Source organism: Sander vitreus, chromosome 15 (assembly GCF_031162955.1).
Source record: "Sander vitreus isolate 19-12246 chromosome 15, sanVit1, whole genome shotgun sequence".
In the NCBI taxonomy this organism is placed as follows: Eukaryota; Metazoa; Chordata; class Actinopteri; order Perciformes; family Percidae; genus Sander; species Sander vitreus.
In genome coordinates this window covers 4989516-5016762 of record NC_135869.1, presented here as the reverse complement: position 1 = coordinate 5016762, position 27247 = coordinate 4989516, and the positions used below count along the sequence as shown (strand labels likewise).

General features: G+C 42.7%; 2 protein-coding genes across 3 annotated transcripts; both read right to left on the bottom strand.

The window, feature by feature from the left end:
• Positions 1–1319: 1319 nt before the first annotated feature.
• On the bottom strand, positions 1320–4811 carry pirt (phosphoinositide interacting regulator of transient receptor potential channels). Its single transcript, XM_078269684.1, has 2 exons — positions 4709–4811; positions 1320–2548 (listed from the first exon to the last, which is right to left on the bottom strand). Exons 1-2 carry the CDS (start codon positions 4809–4811, stop codon positions 2151–2153), a joined length of 501 nt encoding a protein of 166 aa, XP_078125810.1. The 3' UTR covers positions 1320–2150.
• A 5537-nt stretch (positions 4812–10348) lies between these two features.
• On the bottom strand, positions 10349–27186 carry gspt1l (G1 to S phase transition 1, like). 2 transcript variants are annotated; one of them, XM_078269115.1, is made up of 14 exons: positions 26752–27185; positions 25660–25704; positions 21883–22131; positions 21073–21106; positions 20869–20946; positions 20380–20560; positions 18752–18906; positions 16955–17095; positions 16760–16853; positions 15879–15959; positions 14267–14440; positions 13641–13730; positions 13277–13445; positions 10349–11020 (listed from the first exon to the last, which is right to left on the bottom strand). In XM_078269115.1, exons 1-14 carry the CDS (start codon positions 26942–26944, stop codon positions 10968–10970), a joined length of 1737 nt encoding a protein of 578 aa, XP_078125241.1. In that variant the 5' UTR covers positions 26945–27185; the 3' UTR covers positions 10349–10967. The 2 variants fall into 2 exon arrangements, with proteins under 2 accessions (XP_078125241.1, XP_078125242.1); XM_078269116.1 differs by lacking the exon at positions 25660–25704 and having other exon boundaries at positions 26752–27186.
• Positions 27187–27247: the final 61 nt, after the last annotated feature.

The window sequence follows — 27247 nt, the reverse complement described above, 5'->3', positions numbered from 1 at the left end:
TGAGACAGATGGGTGTCAGAAAAGGACCTGTATAAAATTGAGAAAATGAACACAGAAGGTCATGGCCTTTCCAGGATTAAGCTATGTCGCGATCGCGCCAATTCACGCGAATTCAACCAATCACCGCGAATTTGGTGCGACTCGCAATTTTTTGACCAATAACCTGAAGTTTCCCACGACTTCAACCAATCACAGCAGTCCCACGTGCACTCTGAGAGCCAATGACCAACCGAGAGTGAGAACGGGTTGATCATTTCCTTGTTTTTGATATGAAGACGAGACGTGTGTGTGACTCATTTACCAACAAAACGTACAGCGAAAGACGGTGCAAAACATTTCAGACCGTCCGATACATTTTAACATCAATGTAGACTTTAACGATTTAAAAGTCGCTGAAGTTGCTGCCGTTTCCACCCTGGCTGTCGGCTCTCTGCAGCGGGTGGGGCTACTGCTCCGTTCCCCCCGCGACTGACGCTTGCACACACACAAACACACACACACGGTGGATGCAGGAGAAAAAGGAGATGAGACGACATGATGACCTAAATTGAGGACAGCTACGCTCGTTATTGTAAGTGCAATGATAAGTTAAAGTCAGTACTTTATCAAACCGTATGAATGTGTGTCCCAGGCCAGGATAGGAAATTAACTAACAATGTAAAGATTGACAACAAGCCACTGACACATATGTTCAGATTTGATTGATTCAATAAATTATTATTTTTTGTCTTAAAACCACCAGGCATTTTCATATTGTACCAACGTTTGCAGCATCCTGAGCCTTTTTGGTAAGGTTCCTAGGAAATCTCAGCCCAGAGTAGTTTTATTCTCCCCAAAACAAGTTTCCTTTTTATTTTTAAAGAACTATACAAAAAAAAAAAAAAATCGCAACTTTTTTGCAACTTTCACTGTCTCCCGCAACTTCATTGCAACAAACATACAAAAGACATCGCAACTTTTCATACAAAGTTCTCAATGCTTCAGTTGACATTTTGGGACCTCATTATGCTACCGTTGAAGTGTGGTGATATTTTGAGCCTTTTTAGTGGTATAAATAGCGATTTGTTTTTACGTTCCCTGTGCCCCGAATACTAGCGTTGTAAGCTAATCGGCGGTCCGCGCTAGCGTCTTGCAAGCTAAAAACTCATTCGATTAGCATGAAAACATGTCCCAGAGAACGACAGAGTGGGTACACATCTGTTAATAACCCCTAGGTTCGTTTTGCGCCGGAATTGTCCTTTAATGTAGTCACATTTTGTAGCATGCTTTCTAACACTGTATTGTCAAATCAATAATAAAAATGACAGGAGAAGTTTGAAGTGGGAGGGAATTGTTTATTTAAGTTGAATAGATGAAGAAGTGGAGGGCAGTAATACAGGGCTATGATATAAACATACTGTAGAAGTACAACAATAGAAAATAAAAGGTCGGGGTCCTAGAAATCACAAAAAAACTGGTTGCTCCAAATTCTGAAAAATCACGATAATGTCTTTAGGACACCAGTTTTTAACTTGTTAAGATGCAATGATTTCTAATGTAAAGATGTAAAAAATCTCTGTCTAACAAGAAGCTACATGGTTTTAGCCAACTGGCTTGCAATATCTACCAACCTCTATCGCAGCTTCCAGGTAGACTGCAAACAGAGCTGGAGCTACAACTGAGGACACTGACACCTGGGAATAAGGGAATAACTATTTTTAGACTAATATATTCAATTATGACTACTTTTAGGCCAATACATCAATTTGATCAAATCATTTTCTTACCAGAATGTGTATTCCTGACAATGAGCAGAGTTAATTTTCATTGAAAACCATTTCTCAGATAAACGAAAGTATTACATGTTATTGAGTAGAATTCTTTTTCTATTTTTTCTTAGGTAAATAAAACAACTGATTATCCCACCAAACAGAAAACAGCTTGACATGAGCCCAGTGTGAGACTGAATGATGACGTGAAACAAAATGGCAATTCAGTCAAATTATCAGGCTAGACAGAACAAAACCAGTCCCTGGTTCGGGTTGAGCGCCCACACTCCCACAATGCAAGTCCATACTGTCCCACAGTGTGACCCCACACTTTTGTATGTACTGCTTTGTGCTTTCAAAGCAGATAGTTCCTGGGTCTTTGTGCTCCACTTGGAGCCGTTATCATGGTTGACCTTGGTGAGCGGCTTGTGCTCCAGACTCTTTTAGCACGGGGATCCAGACCAGGCCGGTGACCAGGAACATCAGACCCACAGAGAGGAACAGTGGTCCAAGCAGGTAGGGGACATGGCCCACCTGGGTGAAGTAGAGCAGGGACAGGGCTGTGCCCGAACCAAACAGCAGTGTGCCAACAACAATGGCCATGATGGGCTTAGAGTAGAGCAGCCAGCAGGATGGAGCCGGACCGTCCTGACAGCCAGGGGACTCCCCATATTGCAGAGGGTGCAGTGGTGTGGAGGCTTCAGTGTCCTCCACATCCTGGGATGAAGAATCCATGGTTGATAAGGTGACTGCTGTGGAGAGCATGGTCACACTGGAGGACACTCTGAGATCAGATGCCCCACACAACAGACAGCACAAGAGATCAGAGTCAGAAAATTCTGCAGTTATTTTGCATTTTCCCTTACTGTCGGCAAATCCCATGAAAAGACAAAAAACTATACTTTCTGATGACTCTACCCTGTTGGTGACTCTCAGTCACTGAAGATGTAAATCTTTACACTTTAGTTGCTAAGGCAGTCCACCACTTTGGTTCATGCTGACATGTCTTAAAGGGGCTGTACTCGAAATACTGAAAGAAACAGCGGGCTGGGATTGCCTCACACCTCACGGCTCTCACAGACCATTTCTCAAGAAACAAAACAAAGAACAGAGACGCTCGGATTACAACACACAGTGGGAGTATGACTTCTTTCTCTGCTCAGGACGCCATTACTACACTATTTCTATATTATATTAGTTTGCTGCTATATTAAAGGACAATTCCGGCACAAAACGAGCCTAGGGGTTAATAACAGATGTGCACCCACTCAATCGTTCTCTGGGACATGTTTTCATGCTAATCGAATGTGTTTGTAGCTTGAAACAAGCTAGCGTGGACTGCTGATGAGCTTACAACGCTAGTATTCGGGGCACAGGGAAAGTAAAAACAAATCGCTATTTATACCTCTAAAAAGGTTCAAAATAGCACCACACTTCAACAGTAGCATAATGAGGGTCCCTACATGTAAACCGAAGCATTGAGAACTTTGTAAGTGTACAGACAGTTTATTAAAAAGATAGATTATAAAGACAGTCGCGTTCTCGTATACAGGCGGCTGCCGTCTTGGGAGCTACTGTCTTTCTAAAGTATCTTTTTAATAAACTCTCTGTACACTTACAAAGTTCTCAATGCTTCGGTTAACATTTAGGGACCCTCATTATGCTACCGTTGAAGTGTGGTGATATTTTGAGCCTTTTTAGTGGTGTAATAAGCGATTTGTTTTTACTTTCCCTGTGCCCCAAATACAAGCGTTGTAATCAGCGGTTCGCGCTAGCTTGTTTCAAGCTACAAACACATTCGATTAGCATGAAAACATGTCCCAGAGAACGATCGAGTGGGTACACATCTGTTATTAACCCCTAGGTTCGTTTTGCGCTGGAATTGTCCTTTAATGTTCTGTAATTTGTTACTGGGAAAACGTGCAATTAAATTAGTTACCTATGAAAATGTTCATGATTATATTGCATGTTTTTCATGTGTACAATGTCTTCTTTTGCTGTTTCCAGCCAAAGCCGTTTAGTAAAGTGTGTTGCTATTCTGATGCTTTGGATTGGTTCTCCTGTTTGAATTTGCACACCGCCCGTCTGACAGTTAAACTGCCTCTCAAGCTGTCTGAGAGTTGTCTCTATGACTACGGATAAAAACCGTTCCAGTGCTGGAAATATAAAAAAACATTTCATACAAAAATCTGAGAAGGGTTTAAACATATCTGTGCAATGCAAAGAATGTTTGCCAGCGGTGAAAATGCTGTCGACGTCGAAATGTCGATGTCCAACCTCAGGAAACATCTGCAGGTATGGGAGTTAAGTTAGCTTACAGTAACTGCTAGCAGTCACATTAAATAAAGTAGGGAAGACATGCCTACCTTCTGTGTGACTCACCGTATTTTAACACCATATTTTGCTTTGTGCATATCCAGTATTTAATGGCCATTCATAAGAAGTTAGCTATTCTAGCTAGCTAGCTAAAGACATCTTTTGCACAGCCAAGCCCCACTGCCGCTTCTGAACCCGTTGACCAAATGTACAGCTAACATTCTTCCAGAATGAACTCATATTAGAAAGAGGTGCTGACTGTTCTTCAAAATTAAATTATCATCTTAATCCAGTGATGAAGGAGTTTAAAAGGTTAACAGTTCAAGACATTCATTAGAAATTTAGAAAACTAACCACAAAGTAATTAAATGTAATAACAGTGCGTTCCATTTGTACTCGGAAGTCGGAAACACGCCCCCATCACCGGACCACCACCGAGTACCCCGAGCTCAAAATCCAACATAGCTGCTCCGTGCATTAACAGCAGTGAAAGCTGTAGTAACATACAGTTATTAGCACTTCTACCCTAACCCTTCCCAACAATGCTCATTGGTGTGTTTTTTGGCTTGGCCGCAGCAAAGCTGGGCCAGCCCTAGAAACGGGACAGTCTGTCCCTGTCTGAGCCAGTGATGAAGTTAGTTACCATTGATTGGTCCAGTGTTGGAGTTGCACCATTGGCTGTTGCTCTTTCAAACTGAATAGGCACAGATGTCGATGGCACCCTGTTTCCACCCTGAAGGCAGCCATACTAGCTCAGACATTACATACAAGCAAATCCCATCGATTAAAACAAAAACAGTAGGACTACTTTTTTTGGACTTATCTCCTGTGACGGAGATACAGATAACCCTCACTCACAGTGGAAGATTCATCGGACTTGGAAGACTTTATCAATCACTACTGCTATTAACAAGACAATACCCTGAGGAAACCTCCCTCAAGCACGACCAGACAGGCCCTAACCTGGAACCCACAAGGGGAAAGAAAGCCAATAAGGCCCAGCAACAGCTGGAGAAGGTCTGTGGAGGCAGAACTCAAAAAAACAACATCATCCTGGAAGAAGCCAGAGAGGAGACCGCCCAACACCGAACCAGCTGGAGAAAGTTCATGAATGACCTATGCTCCCCAAAGAGCAAAATAGGTTGAAGAGAGATTAACAAGACAACAGTGGCAGCAGTACATCCAACAAATCTTGCAAAAAGACAAAACATTCATCGACGGACACAGACGACCTGCAGACCACAGAGAATGGGTTAGTGTGCTGTCCAGCATTAACAAGAAACTTGATAATCAAGAAATTAAAGAGCTAAGCTTAGAATTTGCCCACAAGCACATCACATCCATCCAAAACGACTCATCGGTCATCTGTTAAACTCGAACCGAACAGATTGAAAACGTCACTAGAAAAAACTAAATCATGAAAGAGACCATCTTGGACCAGAAAACGCAAATATGCGAGATAATCTCATCTTCTCCGGCATTTATGAAACTACACCTGACAACCCAACCAAGATTAAAAACTCTAATCAGACACTGTGAACAGCATTAGCTTTCATCGAGCAGGCTGGACTGTATCTGTACACCATCGACTAAAGAACCCTGAGCAATCATCGCAGAGTTTGAACATTTTCCACAAAAAGAACTAATCAAAAGCAAAGGGAAAGAAAAAAAGGAACTATTATTACCAGTCTCTGTGCAAAATAAATGAACAAAGCAAAGTTCCGTCATTAATGTTATGAGTAACACCTGCCAGTCAAAAAGGGGAAAAGGTCTGTGGAGCGCTACGCTACAGAACAATAAGATATATTAGGCTTTGGATACACACATAGTGATTGTTAGTAGGATACATCTATTTCTTTGTTTTGGTCTTTCCATGGGATTTGTTGATTATTAGAAAGCCACACTTATTATTTTCTGTTTAAAAGCACTGACAATACACTGTACTTTCGAATTTTCAAATACATTTTTCTATTGTAGTTTGATGAGACAGAGACTTTTCAGGAAACCTTACTGCAAAATAAAATAGAAAATGTGCAAGAAGGCTGAACTCTAGTGTTTAAACTATCACCTCGCACAGCGGCAAATTCACCATGAACAACAACTACAACATCATCTGTCTGACAGCAAGAAAACACATTTTTTGTATGGATCAGTAGTGTGGATTAACGTGCTCAGTTCAGAGCCATTATCTAAATCAGTGTCATTAGATCAGCTACATGACATAAACATGCAAGAATGAAATGATAAAATGTTAAATAGTCATCTTCTTCTTACCCAAAGCCTATCTGTGTGTCTCCCTGTTGGACCGGCGCCGACACAGACTAACTGCTGCTGGCCAACTGCTCCCTTCAAAGCCATGCACCCACCCCCACCCCCACCCACCATCCATCCATCATCCAGACTCACAGCATCACACTGTTAGCTTATTCCACTTCTCAGTGCAGGATTAGTGATATTCTCATTTGATAAAAGGTAGAAAAATTATACAAGTGTAATAAAAAAGTTAGAATGTTAGTAGTCTCAGATGTCCAGACCTTCCTCCACAGCACTGCGGAGGAAGGTCTGGCTAGTCCACACAGCATTCTGGGATGGGAGAAAAACAATGCTCTGGTTTATTGGCATTTCTTTAAACCAATCACGATCGTCTTGGGCGGTGCTAAGCATCGGACTGAGCCACGGTGCCTCTGCAAAATAGCCTCTGGAAGGAACTTGTTTTGGTGGAACGTGTACGTTCAAAAGTTTTAGTCGTGAAACAGAAAACTGAGATAGGACAGATAGTCTAGCTAGCTGTCTGGATTTACCCTGCAGAGATCTGAGGAGGCATCCATTTTGGCCGATTTGACTTGTTGAATCAGCCAGTGGGGAGTCGGACTCAATGACCAATCTGATTGGTGGAGTGCAGCCCTTGACTAGCGAATCAGTGCTTCTTCCACAAGAAGAAGCCCGAGAGCTGACAACACCAGTATCTTATTACTAGCCATCGTATTTTCTTCTGTTCAGCGAGTAATGACAACAACGATCCTTCTTGACTACTATCAACACTCTCTGATGAAAACAATGCCGCCATTTCTGGTTTTCATTTTTTGGGCGACAATACAGATTAGCGCCGCAGGTGTGCCTCGGAACACACCGAAGCGACGCCGACTTGAGTGTACTCGGTGCTTCGGTGTGTTCCGAGGCACTTTTTTGAGAGACGGGAGCCGACTGATCAGTCCGACTGCCTTTTCTGCCGAGGGTCCTTTAACGTCTATGGTGGGTGGGAACGTGCTGTTCTCGGCGCAGAATTGTGACGATGGTCACTCTAAAGTGATGTCAAAGTCGCATGAATTCCGATCTGACTGTCCAGACTCAGAAATATCCAACCCGTAATGGATTTGGACCACATGAAAGTGGCCCAAATCAGAACTGGAAAAGATCAGATATAAGCAAAAAATTTTGCTTGACAAGCCAGACCCAACATCTACTCACCATTGGCAGGGCTCAATCCGAGGGGCGGGATAAACGGTTGTCTTTCACATTACCTCTGCCCGCAATAGCCAACCAGAGCAACGCTAGTTGATAGACTAAACTTTTGCCGTATCACATCTTCCTTTTTTAAGAATTTCAGTACAATTTAACTTCAGTGCTAAACTCCAAGTCTTCCAGAGTCGCGGCCAAAACCGATTAGAAAGACCGCTGTTCACCAGCAGCAGCAGCCATCTTCTTTGTTTTCAAGTAGCAGGGAACCGTCGCAACTCTGCCGTCATTATGTTAAGCCCGCCCACTGACTCCATGTACAATGTGATTGGCCTGACCAGAATTTGGTTTTTCCAGCTCGCAAGCCAGCGGAGAGTTGCTAGACGACCCTGGCTGCACATTACATTTGCTGCCTCTAATGTGCGTCTAGACTTCTAGGCTACAAAAAAATCGGATTTGGGTCACTTTTGCCTGCAGTCTGAACGTAGACTTTGTGATCTGATCTGAATACATACCTGAGAGCGTTGTCCACTTGTGATCTGAATCTTCATACCCAGTGGAAACTTGTTCTTAGTTGCTTATGTTCATTTCACCCCAATGTCCGGTTGTGTAGTTTGTGGTTTAGAATCCTTTATTTGTGATTTTTTTTTGCATTTCTGCCTTTATTAGATAGGAAAGCTGAGATAAAGGGGAGAGAGAGGGGGGAAGACATGCAGGAAAACCGTCACAGGGCGGACTCGAACCCTGGACCTTCTGCGTATGTACATATGTGCGCCCGCTCTACCAACTTTGCTAACCGGCCACTATTTGTGATTTTTTTTTTCACCTCAGAAAGTGCCACTATACTCCATTACTGGGTGAAAGTCCTGTGTTCATCGCCCCTATCTTTATGAAATCTTAACCAGCAAAGTACTGTAATTAATAACTGCAGCTTCCAGATGAATGCAGTGGAGTGAAAAGTACAATATATCCATCTAAAATGTAGGGAAATATCAAGTATATGAAGGAAATACTAGTACATGTATCTTAAAGGTACAGTACTTGAGTAAATCCATGTACTTAGGTAATTTCTGATTAAAACGGCAACTTTCAGAAAAAAATATGGACAAAGTTGTAATAGTTAGTGAATAAAATAATACCCTCTTGAGCAAAAAGTCATATTCTTAAAAAAGGGACCAATGAGGGGCCAATAAACTTGATTGTGAAAACACACTAAAGAAACAAAGTAGTAATACTAATACTTGAGAACAAAAAGTATTTTTCCTAAACTTTATATATTAATTTCCTATAAAGTACCATTAAATTCAAACACATTGCAACTGCATTCAACATTTCAATTTGCTCGGTACTGAACTGTCATTACAGCCACTTACTTTTATCTTAAATTATGGTCGGCTTAATGCGCCAGTAACCGCACATGCTCCAAGTATAGCCACACCAATAATGGACTTTTGAGGTCGATACTTAGTTGTTTTTTTGCATAAACAAACATTTGTTAAGGTTCCTGAGATGTAAATAGCACACAATGTTGCGAGCAAGACATTGTAAAACTAACTGTCAGTGCCCTCTGGTGGACAAACCATGTAACGGTGACACGGTTTCTAAATAATCGCAAACATACACTCACCTAAAGGATTATTAGGAACACCTGTTAAATTTCTCGTTAATGCAATTATCTAATCAACCAATCACATGGCAGCAGCTTCAATGCATTTAGGGGTGGGGTCCTGGTCAAGACAATCTCCTGAACTCCAAACTGAATGTTAGAATGGGAAAGAAAGGTGATCTAAGCAACTTTGAGCGTGGCCTGGTTATTGGTGCCAGACGGTCTGGTTTGAGTATTTCACAATCTGCTCAGTTACTGGGATTTTCACACACAACCATTTCTAGGGTTTAGAAAGAAAAGGAAAAACATCCAGTATGCTGCAGTCCTGGGGGGGCGAAAATGCCTCGATGATGCTAGAGGTCAGAGGAGAATGGGCCGACTGATCAAGCTGATAGAAGATCAACTCGTTACCACCGAGGTATGCAGCAAAGCATTTGTGAAGCCACAACACGTACAACCTTGAGGTGGCTGGGCTCCACCAGCAGAAGACCCCACCGGGTACCACTCATCTCCACTAAAAATAGGAAAATGAGGCTACAATTTGCACGAGCTCACCAAAATTGGACAGTTGAAGACTGAAAAGGTTGCCTGGTCTGATGAGTCTCGATTTCTGTTGAGACATTCAGATGGTAGAGTCAGAATTTGGCGTAAACAGAATGAGAACATGGATCCGTCATGCCTTGTTACCACTGGGCAGGCTGGTGGTGGTGGTGTAATGGTGTGGGGGATGCTATCCTATCAATATGGGCCAACATTTCTAAAGAAGGCTTCCAGCACCTTGTTGAATCAATGCCACAAAGAATGAAGGCAGTTCTGAAGGTGAAAGGGGGTCAAACACGGTATTAGTATGGTGTTCCTAATAATCCTTCAGGTGAGTGTATATTTGGTCTTTCTGAACTGACCTTAGCCATCACCATTTAGACCAGGCCAACTCACTGTACCAATCTGGCGCTGGTTCTAAATACAGTTAAGAATACATACATTTTAAAAATAAAATCCATCTTATTTCCAAAACAGTATTTTAAGAATACAAATGTCAACATGTCAAATCAACATGTGGCCAGACAATGTTAAAACTGAAAACTGCATTTAAAAGAGAACTGGTCTGGTGCTTTGAACTTCTACGCCACAAATGTTGAGCAGGTAAACTTTAACATTGGTAATCACATTACAACTTTAATATGACACCAGCCGCCGGACTGTGCTCTGAAAATGAACACACTTTGTTTTCCCAATTTATTATTTTATTGTCATAGTTGTTTGCTTTAATAACATTTGAACACGCTCAAGCACACTGCCAGAACGCCACGAGAAACCAAAAACTGGGTCAAAGCAGAGGGAGACATGTACACCCAAGATAAACATTTTGGTTTCAACCGGTTAAGTTCTTTTAAATGGTTTCTTTTGCAATTTACCTCTGAAAATCATCCTTTATATTCCAAGCAAAACCTCGTCCACATCTGTTTACAGATATAACTTCCGCCATTTGTCATTTATAAAAGCAAGAAAAAATAGTGACAGAAAAAAAATAATAATAATCATCATCATGTAATGAGTAGACCAGAGTAGGGAAGTGGGAGGGGGGGGGGCGGCCTAACCCAATGGCATAGCTGAGCTCTCAATATGAGAAAGCTGACTCGTGTGGACTTCATCTTTGTGTGTCATTTGCTTAAAAACGGGTTTGTTTTTTTTTCACATGAGTTTTTTTCTGAAGCTGTTCTTCGGCACGCAGAAGGGGGCGTGACAGGAATGTGCCGTCGCCGCTGACAACTGTGTGGGCGGGTTATGACCGAGCGCCGCCCCTTCCTTCTCACCAGGACTCTCAGGCAACTCTGTCCTCTTCAGTCCCGCTCGGCAACCAGCTTCAGCACCTTACCGATGGCGATGGTCTTACCTGAGACACACAAACAGAAAACAGCCATCACATTTCTGTCACTAACACGCTTAACTCAATTCAAATCCACTTTTCTACTCTTTTTGAAATCGCTTATCGAGACTCATTAGGTTTACCTTCACCAACATTTCTAAGTAACTGAAGACTAAAGATATCGGATCACTTTTTTGGCCAAAAAAGGCACAAACTCTGCAGTTTGTTACGGTTAGTGGCAGCCTAGTTAACGTTGCTGTAACAACCTGTAGCTCCCAACATGAAGTAAGAGATGAGCAGCAGAACGTATGAAATGGACGGCATTTATAAAGCACTTTTCTAGTCTTCACGACCACTCAAAGCGCCCCACACACACACACACACACACACACACACACACACAGGCCGAGGCTGCCATACAAGGTGCCACCTGCTCATCAGATTCACACATATTCAGTGTTTGGGAGTAACTAGTTGCATGAGTTATCATTTAATTACAAAATAAGAAGGTAACTGTAATTGGGAAAACACGTGTAATCAAATGACGGTTACAGTACCTATGAAAATGTTACATCGGGGGGTTACATGTGTATATTCTGTAAAAAGCTAGGCTACATGTTGAATATTAATTTTGTTGCTTGGCATATTTTTCATGTGTACAATGTCTTCTTTAGCCCATTTCCAGCCAAAGCCGTTTAGTAAAGTGTGTTGCTATTCTGATGCGTTGGATTGGTTCTCCTGTTGTGGTTTTGCACACCGCCCGTCTGACAGTTAAACTGCCCCTCAAGCTGTCTGAGAGCTGTCTCTATGGCTACGGATAAAAATGCTATCAACGTCGAAATGTCGATGTCCAACCTCAGGAAACATCTGCAGGTATGGGAGTTAAGTTAGCTTACAGTAACTGCTAGCAGTCACATTAAATAAAGTAGGGAAGACATGCCTACCTTCTGTGTGACTCACCGGGCTTCTAATATGTATTGAAGACGTACACCATATTTTTGTAAGCCATATTTTGCTTGGTGCATATGCAGTGGTGTATATTTAATTCATTAATGCCATTCATAAAGAAGTCAAGTCTGACTTTGTGGCGGCTGTTCTTCAAAATGAAATGATTGACTACTGTCACACTGAGTTAAGATCAGTGTTGAGTGCTGCTGCCATCCACGTTTAAACATTTAAAATGGTTGATAACATTCATTCGAAATTTAGAAATGTAACCAAAAAGTAATTCAATGTAATAAGTTACATTCCTTTGATAAAGTAATTGCAATAGCTACACTACTATTACATTTGAAATAGTGTAACTTGTAATGGGTAACCTATTTCATTTCCAAAGTAACCTTCCCAACACCGCTCACTGACACGCCGATGGCGCAGCATCGGGAGCAGTTTGGGGTTCAGGACGCTCGGACATGGGACTGCAGGGCCAGGGATTGAACCACCGACGTTCCAATTGGTGGACGACCGCTCTACCACTTTCTCACCATTTTTTTCCCTCTCACTATTTTACTGACATTTAGACCAAATGTTTCATTAAACAGATTCATCAATTACTAGATAATCAAAAGAATTGTGAGCTGCAGCAGCAGTACTACTGCTTACTGAGATTCACACAAGAGGACCAAAAGTTGGAGCCTATAATCATCTAACAGGACTACAGTCGACTCCAAACAGCCACATCCACGTGTTGTTTAACCAGTGAAGGAGCTGTAACGCTCATGTTGGACCTCAAAGTTTAAAAGGAACACGCCGACTTATTGGGCCTTTGTCTTATTCACCGTATCCCCCAGAGTTAGATAAGTCCATACATACCCTTCTCATCTCCGTGCGTGTCGTAACTCTGTCTGACGCCCCCACCGCTAGCCTAGCTTAGCACAGATCCTGGAGGTAACCGGCTCCATCTAGCCTACTGCTCCCAATAAGTGACTAAATAACGCCAACATGTTCCTATTTACATGTTGTGATTTGTATAGTCACAGCGTGTACAAATAAGGTCACATGAGACACAGCCGTCTTCTAACCGTATACAAACTGGGAACTATATTCTCAGAAGGCGAAGCACTGCTACTTCTGCTACTTGGGCGGAGTGATTTGCACGCAGCACAGGTAAGCCCCTGTGGTGAGGAGCAAAGAGTTTGCCTGGAGTACGCTCAGTTGCTGCGATATGTATGGACTTATCTAACTCTGGGGGATACGGTGAATAAGCTAAAGTCCCAATAAGTCGGCGTGGTCCTTTAACTCCACCAAACCCCCACCCAGCCCCAGGGTCTGTAGACGCTCTACCTTCGTCCCGTAAGGTAAACCGTCCCATCTGAGGAAAGTCTTTGAAGGTCTCGAGGCAAATGGTTCCTGCTGTGCGCAGACGGGCGATGCACACTTGGTCCTGTTTGACGAATCGTGGCCGTGTCTTACTCTTGTCCCCTGTCTTCTTGTCTACCAGACAGATTATGGCCTGCAGATGGAAGCGACAGGACATCAGCACATACACAGGTCGAATGCAAATCCCTCATCCAAAACATCCAACTGCTGCAATCAAAAGCACCACGCTACATTTGTTCAAATGGCACTACCCCCCCCCCCACTCTAACAAATGATTATTCCTCAACAGTTTTTAAATCGAATGAAACTGTTAGCATTAGGCTCTTACTGTAATTTGCACTTCTTCAATGCAGGTGTGAATGTGAAGGACTGCGTTGTAACCGGGACAGATGATAGATTTGTGTTCAATGATGACGATCTGTGAGGGAAAAAAAGAGTTGCAGTAGTTATTGGAGGCTGTTTGGAACTCTGTCAGGGGCTCCCCGCCCATCAACAGTCACCAGATGTGGTCGGAACACCTGGCTGAGCTGTTGCTGGGAAGTGAACCCATAACACTTGAAATGCTCATCAAAAATGTATTCATGAAGGCCTTTAAAACACAATTTGTTATTTTAATACATTCCAAGTCATTAACATGTATATATTTCTTTTACAGTAACATCTTAACAGAACCACCAATGCAAGATGTAATAACTTATGTGCAAAACACACGAGTTACACGAGTTTAGATTGTTTTCATTTGGTGTATGTGGTCATTCCACTAGTCTACTTCTTCACTCCCTGGAACAGGATTTTAAGAGTTCACCATGTGAAGACTGAGATGTGTCAACTTTAAACGGTGTGCTCTGCGTTGTGATCCTGGATGCTGGCGGTGCAGCTGTGTCCACGCATTCCGGGTTAGGAGCATATAAAAACACAGTGGACTGTGGCACGGAGCTGCTGCGTGACACTGACCTGGGCGTCGAAGGTGCGCCCTGTGTGGCAGAGGTTCTCAGCGTTGCACAGGATGAAGCCGGGCAGGATCTCCTCCTCCTCGATGCCCTTCAACCGCAGCTTGAGGTTTTCCCCCGGCGAGGCGTCGTCCGTCTCCACGTCATCTGACAGGAGACTCAACACCTCCACCACATGCTGCATGAGGACGAGCCGTAGGCAAAACATGGCATAAGACAAAGAGAGAGGCCGAACAAACGCACTGCAGACCAGGCCTGCACAATTAATCGTTATAAAATCGCAATTTTCTTTTTGTATTTAATTTTTTTTTTTTATGACTTCGATTCTCATTTAATTTTACGAGCCGACTGCATCACAAACGCTACTACTTTCTTCTGTGAGTTTTAAACAGACTGTATAAAAAAGGTTTTAAAGTGCTCTCCCTTCTCTTCATTGAAGCCTCTGTGTTTACAGGCTGGTGGTGATGCTCAACGTGCTATAGGTGCCAAAATAAATCTATGTTTGGTACTGCCAATTTGTTTTGTTTTGTAATGGTTCATATGTGCACTAAACATTACACTTTGTGAGAAAAAGATCGTGGCAGAGAATCGTGATATCAATTCTAAGCTAAAAAAAGATCGTGATTCATATTTTTCCCTGAATCGTGCAGGCCTACTGCAGACAGGAGTTAAATCAATGGCCCATCTCTTGTAATGTATTGGGGAACTCTGTTCAAAATGTATGTTGTCTTTTCTGCAATAAAGTTAAAAAAATAAAAAAATAAAATTAAGCACATTTTCGCTTTACCAAAGACTCATTCCTATACAGTCTCCGTTTAGAATTTCATTGGCTGTACGAACTGTCAGTCATTATAACAACCGGTTGCAATTGGCCGGGTCTGTACCCAAAAGAGGGGCGTGCACCTTCTTTCACCACAGTCACTAGTTGGCTATTGTCGGCCGTGGTCGAGACAAGAAGCTCCTATTGGGTCAAGTGAGGTGTCAATCAAAAGGTCTGACTGCAGCGGTGGATTTTATACCGAAAAAACGGCAGATGATTACATGTGAACAGGATTTAGTCCAGGGAATACAGTGGAATATCTGCCGCGAAATTTGAGTTTTAAAACAGCTGCCAGTGGATATATTTTAACACCATAACGTGTTTGGACTAAAGAGTTTACTGGATTTGACCGTCTGGACCTTTGTCAATGTAACGAGACCATTTTTGTCGATATAATATCGATCGGTAGATTACAATGAGGCTTCAAAGATGAGTTGCCTACATTTTTGAATTGTTTGTTACTGTGACAGAGGCGGTGATTGTACCTGCTGTTGTGATTGTATCTTGGAATGGTTTGCACACAAGTTGTAGCTTTTGAGATGCGCGGCATGAGTAACCACTGAAACATAGTTGTGTAAAGAGCATGATGCGTGGGCGGGCCGTAATAACCCAAATGATGACACAACATACGCAGTGTAAATAGTAAATGTGTTTTAAATTACATATTTTCAGCCAATGGGAGGCATTTGGATGTTTGCTTTTAGACTAGTTACAACAACACGGATAGTTGCATAGTTCAGTTTTTGCTCCGGGATCTTTCTTGACGATGGAAGGAAAGGCTCGTGGGATAGCTCACCCTGTTTGGCATCATGACGAGCTGCTGTGCTTTACTGATGGAGCCCGACTCCAGCTTGCCCAGGATCACGGTGCCCATGTCCTGATGAGACGAGACCGACCAACAGCGTTACAGAGCAGGTGAGAGAAGAAGCACATGTTTGCATCAATCATTTCTGTTTCAATGTTTCCTGTAGAGCTCAGCCACCAGGGACACTCGACTTCACAATTTAACTGTTTGGTGCTAGAATACGTTTTTCAAAGAAACAATTACACACATCCAACAACTCTTCTGCGCAGGTGTGTCTGAAAAAAGGAAATTCCCTGCTCTTGCTACAGCATCCCGGGCGGAGCAGTACCGGTATGCATTTAGCCCTTGGTTGTATCCATCGTTGGAAATACTCCTGATGAAGGTCCAGGGTGGACCGCAATGTTAGTTTGATAAATAAATGGTGGTGGAGTGCGGGATTTCCCCCCCAGTCTGGTACTAGAATAATAACAAATTGCTTTTGAAATTGACAAAAAGTTTTCCTATGGGGATATAATGTAAAGTTCTATCTATCTATCTATCTATCTATCTATCTATCTCATCCTATTGTGATAATATCGTATAGTGGGGCCTCTGGTGATTCCCACTCTTAATGTTTTGGTATATTATGTGGAAAATGTAATCAACATATTTATCAAAAACAAAGCAAGGCATTCTAAATCCTCTCTAATCCCCGGCGTTTGTGGTTTTCAACGTCTACAGCGCCACACATTTTGAATGCAGACTTCTACAATGAAGCACCTAGAGAAAGTTGAGATGCGTTTGTCAATGCTTGGTGGCAGGAAGCTGAACATCTTTTGATCGGGCTTCATTGTAAATGTAGGAATCAAACAGGGGGTTCAAACGATTCTTACCTTGTATTTGTCTACGATGGGCAATCTGACAGGGCCATCACTTGATCTGTTTAAATGTGGCAAATTGTCCAAGTGTGGAATGAATGGTAATCCTCTGAAATAAAAATCAGATATGGACCGCAGTTAGTAGAGATGAACGTACATACAGTAGCCATACGGACAGCAGAATTGATGAGAAGAAGCTGACGGACTTACGTATACCAGGAGCACATGTCAGTGGGCTCCTTCAGGTTGGCTCCTGTCAGTCCGGAGCACGGCATGAAGTGAATGTCTTTCTTCGGGTTGAAGCCGACCTTCTTCAAAAATGGCACTAGTTTCTCCTTACACTCTTCATACCTGAGGGTTCGACAACGGGAGTGACATCAACATCTTCAAAGCAGAATACATATAAATGTGGCGGCAGCCATTTCATGTGTATGCAGAGGACATGTACTGAGATGGATACCGAATTGATAACAGATACTAGGTAACCATTAACTCACATACATCAGGGGGACACAATATTGGAGCAACTCTCAATATAATACAGTCCAATCAAACGGCGTCACCATTAATAGCTGCCTGGAAAATGTCTGTATGACCGCATCAGTTGAGTTGAGAGAGGTGGAGGAGTATGAATGAGTACAAAAGACTGAATCCCCGCAAAGCAGCCGGAAAAAAACCTCCATCTCTCCTTCCGCACTGAGGCACTGTGCTGATTGGCTGTGTGTGTTCACAGGCATCTTTTAAACCTCCGCCATCATACCCGGCCCCAAATAACGGAAGAGCTAAACGACTACAGACCCGTCGCCCTGACCTCTGGGGTCATTGGCCTTGTCCTGTCCCACCTCAAAGCCTACCCTGACTCGCTCATTGACAAGCTGCAGTTCACCTACGGGTGACGCCGTCAACCTGGCCCTCCACTTCATCCCCCAGCACCTGGACACCTATGCCAGGATCCTGGTACGCTGCTGCCATCGCCAAGGACAAGGGCAGACTGCAGCATAGGCTTGGGCTGGTGTAACATTTTTCAAACCGGCTTGATATTAAGCCAAGACACCTGACGGGACCGGACTGATGAAAGAGCCCATAATGAGAGCGTAGCAACTCCAGACCACTTGGTGGCGGTAATGTACCTCTAGGGCTGCTTTCACAGCTGAGCCCTTAGGTCCGTTTTAAACAAACCCTGCAGAGTTTGGTTGGATAGTCGGTTGGTTTGGGGTGGTGTGAAAGCTCATTGGAACTCTGGCCCGCTTCAACACAGGGGTCTCGGTTCTCTTCCAAGTGCTCTAGAGTAGGGCTGTAGGGCTGCACGATATGAGGAAAATATAAACTGACTGCGATATTATTCATGATATCGGAGGGAATTATTATGAAAAGAACATAAACTACTTTAACGTAGATTTTCTTTAGGGCTTTATTACGTGGTATCGGATCGGTGCATTAACTCCAGTACTTCCCAATACCAGCGTTTTAGGCAGTATCGGAACATCTCTAATGAATACACCATTAAGTCCGGTCAGAGCCCACATGCTTTACCGGTGTGGTTTGTTTCCATAACTTACTTGCGGGGACGGCAAAATGTTGCCACACAGTGACTAAAGGGAAGCAGGAGGATTTTCCAGTTCTGGTGCTGCAGGCTACCGCTAAGCTAACGTTACCCTGTGTCTTTAAATGCATGCTACGCTGTCCGTTGTGTTTTTTTTTCTCTTCGGACATGCAGAAGTAGACGAGTGGAGAGAAGAAAGAAAAAAAAATACTCGGGGGAAATCGCTGATCCTGCTATTAAATTAGATAGTCGAAATTGAAAGCTCATTTCGACCAATTTTCAATTTAAAAATCAAACCTGTGACATCCCTAATAATAATAATAAAAAATCAATATTACAAACTACAAAATGTGATTACAAATGTGACTTGTGAGCTGCCGTTTCATATTTAGGTGTGAGATGAGCCATGAATTTGCCGTGCTTTTACACGTCTACTGTTTGATCATTGTTATCCATGTACCCACCTCTCCAGGCTCCAGTTGACTGTAGGGTCGTCCATTTTATTCACCAAAACTATCAGGTGCTTGACACCAGCTGTTTTGGCCAACATGGCATGCTCCCGCGTCTGTCCACCCTTCTCAAAACCAGTTTCAAACTCTCCTTTCCTGGCAGAGATCACCTGAGGGTCAACACATTCATTTAGTCAGTGGTGTGGTGTCTACACGCACTATGTAAACATAAGCAGGTCAACAAGGCGATTCCTTGCTGTAGCTAATGAACATGTCACAAAACTGATCATATCTGAATAGAAGTAAAATATATCCCTAACATCCATATAAAGATGTTACAGGTTATATAAAGAAACTTGTTTGTGGCAATTTGGTTTAATATTAATAGAAATGGAGAAAAATCTAAAAAAAAACAAAACAAAAGAAACATGTTGATCTCAGGAACCTGTTCAGGTACTAAGGTGAGTTGTGTGAATGTAACGTTTCTAACCTACTTCCAGTTTTGTTTTTTGGGATGCAGTTCATGCACTGAAAAAAAACAATACACCCATTGGCCTTTTAGTTTCTGAAACTACTGGGTAGACAAAGCCTACTAGTAGAGATGTGACGGGCTCTCCTCCCACAAGATCTCGCGCTATTAAAATGTGAAGACTTCTCGTCGAGGTAAAAAGTTGTCTCACGATATCGGCCACAAGCACAAAGCAGCAGCCAGTAGACAGAGTCTGGCCTGGTTGGTCTTATAATACCAGATGAGTCTGGCCTGGTTGGTTGACTCCGAGTTCACTTTGGCAAAGCGGTAGCGGAGTTGCAATTGTAAAAAGCTGCCTGTAAAGGCGTCGGCACACCAAACCGATAATCGGCCGTCGGACAGTCTGGCGAGGTCAGTGACTCGAGTCTGTTCGGTGTGTCCCGTGCCGTCGTCCGTCCGAGGGGCCATATTTTACATACAGCAGCTTTACTAGCATTGTGATGGACATAACTTTGATTTAATTATATCAAACAAAGAAATGTTCTTCCATCGTCTTAAAATGGTCATAAATCGATACTGGAGTAGCCTACTTTCTCGTTTACTACTGCTGCAATGAAACGCTTGGTTACGTTGTAACCTTGGTTCTCCGAGTAAAGAGAAACTTCTCTACCATACACATGGAACGACGTACGATAGAGAACCTGGACATGCTCTTATTCCGGAAAAGAAAACGACCATATCTTAGGCTCAGCAGTGTATCATGCTTGAAGAAATGAATTGGTCAGTCTCTGTTAACACCGATTGAGAGAACTACTTTGATTATGGTTTGCACTTACAAAAATAAGACTAAAAAAAAAGAAAGTCATTAATTTTTACCGTTTTTATTTTTATTTGAAGAGACTAAAGTAGTTCAGTTAGAAGCTCATGCTGCAGTTATTGGGTCTGAAGAGGTTAGTTATACTGTACAAGAGAGTAGTCATTTGAGTTTGGTAAAACCTTTCACAGTGCTCAGACTACTTTTCTCTTTAAAAAAAAAAGTGTTAAAATCCCGTCTAGTGAACCAAATCTCGCGTCTCATCTCGTGAGCGGAGTATCTCGTCACACCGCTACCTACTAGTCAAGTACTGCTATCTGATGTCTCACTCTGACAACACTAGTCATTTTCTGAACTCACCAGAACAGCCAAGTCAGCTTGCGATGCACCTCCGATCATGTTGGGCACAAAGCATTTGTGGCCTGGAGCGTCTAAGATTGTAAAGTGCTTTTTGTCTGTCTCAAAGTATGCTCGGCCCACCTCCACCGTCTTGCCTTTGTCCCTCTCCTCCTGGTTGGTGTCTAAAGCCCAAGACAGATACCTGCAAGACAGAAAAGTAAGATTCTATTGTCGATTTGGTCACGTGGGAAATCGGGAAGATGGTTTCTAAGGGTTGACGTATACACCAACACGTCTAAATTATCTACGCTGACGATTGAAGCAAATATTGGCCCAGCTGATTACACAGCAACATGTGGTTCTGACCATATTTGCAAAATAAAAAAGATGCAAATCTCACAACCACAGTGTTAGGCCATCAGTTTAATTAAGTCAGCATAGAGCATCTTTCCACGTTCTGGATTCAACAAGAGAGCTAGTTAGTTCTGACACAGCAGTGTGCCCACTCACCAGGTTTCCCGGCTCTTTTCCTTGGCTTCTCTCTCGTACTTCTCTAAGGTTCTCTTGTCTACCATGCCAGTTAGATACCTGGTTGGAGAAGAGGGGAACAACAGAGAAATGTACAACATGTCAAAAGGCCTGATGTGGTGAAAGTAGCAATTTCACTCATAAGGAAAGGCGGTGGACCAAAAAAAAGGGGAGACTGCTACTCACATGATTTGTCCGCCAATGGTGGACTTGCCAGCATCTGGAGAAGAAGAATGCAGAGTGACTTTAGATTAAAGAAAACTGTGACATTAACATACTGTATGTTAAGCTTAGGGGTGGGCGACATGGCAAAAAGATCCAATCAAAAAAAAAAGTTTCAGGCATGATCACAATTCCCGATCTTATCACAATTCTTTTTCATGTTGGTTTTTAAGACTATTTCCAAGTTAGTGAACAGTACACCCAAACTGAGGGACATCGGCTTTATCCCAGCAATGTACCGTCCGTTGAGCCAGCCCTCCAAACGTGTTAGGGGGTACGTCACTGATGACACAGTGTGAAGGTGAAGTGTAATCTGTCTGCGGGTGAAAGATCAGTGTCTGCACACTAGACAGCTGTGTTAACTAGTTAAACACTGAGGGACATGAAACAAAACATGGCAGCTGGAATAGAGATGACCCAAAACCATTTTTTGCATGGTATCGGATCGGTGCATAAACTCCAGTACTTCCCGATACCAGCGGTTTAGGCAGTATCGGAGCCGATACCGATACTGGTATCGGAACATCTCTAAGGTGGAAGAGGAGTTGAGCCTGACTGACACATCAGTACATTGATTCCCTCCTCTCTGTTTGAATGTATGAGCAACCAGAGACACACAAGGATCAAATCGGTGTTGCTCCAGTTTGCTTAACAGTGACGCGATCAAGTAACATTTGACTTCAGAGAATTCATTTATTAAATTTCAAATCCCTGCTGTAATTAGCATCATCCACCAAATGGCCTACGACAGACAGGTGTACAGTATGCACTGACCTACGTGTCCGATGAACACAACGTTGATGTGCTCCTTCTTGGGGGCATCTGGCTGTGTAGGTGGAACCTTGGGCGCCGGCGTTTCCTCTTCCTCCTCCATCACCTCGGGAGCCGCCTCCTCCGTCGCTGGCCCCGATAGCCCCCGGTCCCCACAGGACCCGCCTCCCGGCTCCTCCTCGTTTGGCTCGGCCTCTTTCTGGTCCCACGGCTCCTCTGTGGTCATCTCTGCGTCGCCGTTTTCCAATGGAGCTGCACAGCCACAGACAGTCCACATCATTTAGGGCCTTCGCTACTTGACACAACTCAACAGGGTAAAATATAGACAGAGCAACATTTTTTTCACCTTTTTTATTTTTTTATTTATTTATCAAACACGCGTTTCAGTATTTATTCTGAGCATTAAAAAACAGAGGTGAATATCAATAATCAGCAGCATATTTAAGTTTTCCGCGTGTTGTTCTTTACTTTCGGTTACTGGAAACATTTTTACAAAAGATTTTTAGTGTAAACTGCAGGGATGAGTGCGTTCTCACAAAAGGAAATACAAGAAGCAAAAGGCGTTTTTTTTTTCAGTGACAATCAGTAAGAACCAATCAAAATTAGCCCTACATAAATTTGAGGAATAAAAGGAAATAAAGATCCAAAAAAAAAAAAAAAAAAAAACAGTTCCTGTGCAGTGTACAATGTACTGCAAAAAAGCAATGACAACATGTTTAACCTGCGGGGACTTGACTTGAAAATGGAATTTAAAAAATAAAATATTAAGTAATACCCAACACATTATTAAACTGTTGTTCTGCTACCCTTACCTGTGGGTGAAGTAATGTTAGCTAGCAGCAACAGAGCCAGCAGGATTTGTAACGTGTTTGCGCTGGTCTTAACTGCCCTTTATTGTTTATGGTCAAACAAAAGCAGAACAGCCAAAGGTAATGTTTGACTAGATTGCAACGTTTACATAAACATTCATTATTTAGGACACAAATATCGGCTGAACAACTCATTGTGTTGTAGTTGCAACCTCTGCCAGTGAGGCTTTCCATAGTGTCTGTTTACGCAATCTTTATCTAATCAGGAACCAATTTATGGATTATGTTCAGGGATGCGCCGATACGTCGGCTGGACATCGGAATCGGACGGCGTTCGCCCCATTTACTGTCGCCGGCCCATCGGCAAATAAGCTGTAGGGCTGCTCATTGCTCGTTGACTTTTGGAAAGAAGACAAAATAAGAGTTTACTTTACCGACTACGTAAAGTGCAAACTAATTGTTTCTCGATTCCATCGTTTGTGATCATTAGAAGCCCGAAATCGTCTCGATTAACATTTGATTAATTGCTCAGCCCTAATAAGGTGGCACGCGGCGATGCCAGTAGCCGATGTTTATCTATTTTGCAACAGTAGCAACATCCTCCTGCTTCCCTGAACTCACCGGTGTGGCAACATTTTGCCTTCCCCGTGATTGAGTTATGGAAACAAACAATGAAGGTAAAGCATGTGGGCTCTGACGGGACTCTATGGTGCCTTCATGTACAGTCGTTCAACAAACGGTGCTTTCAGTTGCACCACTAAAAAAAAAAAAAAAAAAAACCTGAGAAACTCAAACTGTTCATAAATTTGTTTGATAACATTTCCGCTCATTCGCAATTAGATGGTTACTTTTTTCTTATTTTTTTTTTATTTATGAGTTTTATTTGTTTACCTGGCGCAAAAGATAAACATCGGTCAAATGAAAATTCTACACACCGGTGCATCACTAATTAGGATGCAATTTCTACTTGTGGCCGCCCTCACCAAAGGTTGCATACGTCTATGATTTTAAATGATATTGTATTGATAGAATGACATGGTTATGGGGGGGAATGACCCAAAAATGCCCAAAGCAATTTAAGAATGCAAACAAAAAAAACGTGATCGAGGGGGGAAAATTGCCTCCAAGATTTCGAAACAAAATATTTACCCCCCTATTTTATTTTCATTCAATTTCCATTTCGGTCTCTAAGACACTCACACAAAACGTCGCTGTTACATATAAATGCCCCGACAACAGCAAGTGTATGCTTTTTATTTACTTATGTTGGTACAAGGTGGGAAGGGCATTTTAATCTGGGCTCATTTCACATTTAAAAAAAAACAGCTACTTTATGCACTAATTACTATTTTATTTCAAAGTGCACCCAACATTTTAGATTTGTTTTAAATTCCCTACACTGCAACTATCAATAAACACAGGACCTTCGACCCATTTGAAAAACCTCCCACATTCACTACGATGGTAGACTTCACCCATTTACACATTTTCTGGACCGAGTACATTTGAGAGTTGGCTTTATTACAGCAGGGGGCTGGGTCTTTTTTCAACCTGCCATAAAGTTTAGAGAACTCCTTGCAATAGATACTGTGTGCAGAATTCCAGTGGTTTAGGAAATGTTTAAAAACCTTAAAATAGTTGCCTGAAGGTAATTGCTCTGACCCATTTAATTACAATGTCTACTACAGAAACCTGCCCAATGTGTGCGCACAGTCAAGCTTTACAACCCAGACGAGGTGGCCACGCCTCAGCTGTTGTGGTCGTCACCTGTAAACATCCAACCACGTCTCTGTGTCTTCCCTTTCTTCCAACGATGCAATATTGTTTCGACTCAGGTGTAAAACAAATACTACAGCCATTTGAAGCATCCTGGCCCATTCATTTGAACGACTGCAGAAATGAACGACCCAATGACAACGCTAGTAAAGCTGCTGTATGTCAAATTAGGTTCAGAAAATCAGTTTTGCTATAATGCTCTTCATTTTTAGTATTTTACTATTTCTAACCAGTAACATTTTTGAAAGGGGAAAAAAATATTCAATGTACCTGCGCACTACCACACACACACACAATAATAATTATATTTAATCAGTTCACAGCGCAACCAATTTCGAATGGTGGATTCACAGCAAAGCCTTTCTAAAATGTTACTGTACATTTTGTGGCTTATCTCCCACTGAAATATGGCCATGTCGGTTTAAAGCGATAATGAAACAGAGTCCTGGTGAATGTGACAGAGCAAAAAGGGCACCCTGTGGCAGTTGTAGATACATAAAGCCAAAGACTAGAGAAAGGGGGAAATGGAGCTTTGAGGCAAACTTAACTTCTGGAATTGAGTCTCAGTAACTCATGACATAAGAGCCACTACAGGCTTTGTTATTCCAAACCGTTCAGTGTGGGCCTGCACAGGACAATGAGGGCGAACAGTAATTATGTATGTCACACAACGTACAGAGGGACTCTTAACACTTAGGCTACATCCACATGAATACGTTTGTTTAAGAATGCATACATTTTGCTTCGTCGCTTACACACTACTCTGGCGCTTCCGATCCCCTAAAACAGAGACCCTGTTAAAGTTCCAAAACTCCGGGATAGCGTTGTAGTCTGGACAGGCAGAAACAGAGACCTTTGGAAACGACGATGCAGACAGCCCCGTCAGTGTTATCGTTTAGGTAGGCTTACATACCTTTCAGTAACAGTTCCACCTCGTCGTTGCGCCAAGATATTAAATCCCTGCATGGTATTACTTTTCGCCATTGTTGTTCTCCAAAGTATTTTAAACGTATACAGCCATGATTTTCAACGAACGGTCTTGTGATACGCGTTATCAGATGTGTTAATATGGACCCAGATCATTTAGAATGTGGAGCCTACAAGCTTGTGTAAACAGAGATCGCTTTTGTTCCAAAACTCTTTAAAAATGAAAATGTAGTGTGGATGTAGCCTTAAACACAGACTCCATACATACCAGCAATTTCTGACACCTCCATGGTGGATATCTTTTCAACAGCAACTAAAGAAAAAGAATCAATGGTTAAGTTAATGTGTAAGGTAATTTGAAAAAAGGAGCCTGGCCTATTCTACAGGCCGAATTTAGTTCGAGGAAAAATGGGGGCATTTGAGGAATTTCTAAACCGACAATGGAACATATAGGAAATCCACTGTCCAATTTGCATTCAGAGGCCACCTTAAGTCAAGGCCGGAGAAAAACAGAACAGTAAATATGGAGGACTTTGACAGGTTTTCATGTCAATCACCTCCATTTGTTGGGAGCACAAACTTCCCTTTGGTAATTTGTCCATGGGTAGTGTATATGGGACTAGTGGAAGGTCTTGAAACCACTGACACACGGAATATGAGCAACAGTGTCTGTCAAACAATGTATTTGAGTTATGGGAAACACGCCAATTGTAAATAATAAGGTTTACTGCGTGTTATTACAGAATTCAGCCTGCTCCAGGTATGACACATTTTGCTCCACTCTTGACCAGCAGTGCGTCAGAACATCCACGTCACACCACTCGTGTTCCCACTAACCTCTTTTAAATGACGAGCTTACTTTTAATCATCAGGTTAAGTTGGACTGTAGAATGACATTATGGATGTTTGCCAGGAGAACCGTTTGCTTGGCTGAGTTTACTGTTTAGAATACACCGGTAACGTTACTTAGCTAGTTAAAATACATTGACATAGCACTGAGCGACACACCACACTAGCTAACCAAAATGCTAGCTAGCTACCGCCGGTTAGTAGTAACAAGCTAATGCCGGCTGGGTTGGTACAGTTATGACAGCGCTCAACAAGCTATAACACCACTGTACAGTCGAACGCCTGAGTGACATTAACAGGTTGTAACTTAGTTAAAAGTTACATTGTTAGGCATACCACCTAAATTACTGCTACACTCAACAGCACAGCAGCCAGTCAGCTTGTCGCGCTTCAAGGAACGCGTGTCTGTACAGTGGCTAGTGAGCTAGCAACTACCCAGCCCAGGCTTATGTTAGCAGCTAGCTAACTTCTAGCTAAAGTAGCTAGCTCCCCAACGTGACTGTGAACTTACCAACAGAATCGAGATTTTCCGAGAGTGCTTTCGTGGCAAAAACCGGAACAAATTCGGCGGCGTTCACATTGGGTACAAACGGTTTAGCATTCACGTTTAGGGCTGTAAATGCTGAATCAAGTTGTCCGTCGATTGTGGCCTCCACATCGTCCTCTTGTTCCCAGGAATCAGGGGCAGTGTCTCTCGGGTCCATCGTGGGTCTTAGATTTTCACTACTGTGTGATTTCAGCTACGCAGTTCTTGGTCTACGTTAAATGTCCGCCCAAAACCCGATGTTAAGGTCACCTCTTGGAGTAATTGAGAGCGTCCCACCTCGAAGTGTAGCTATGTTTTGTCTCCGATTCAGGTGAACTAAGCAGCCGGTTTCTAACGGCGAGACGCCAGAGAGGATATTCGACTCAGCACTCCCAGAGTCCGCGTGAGCTATGCGTCCCCGTCAGTTGACGTAGTACCCGCGGTGACCTCTGGGACATGAAGTCTTACTTTAAAGCGGAAA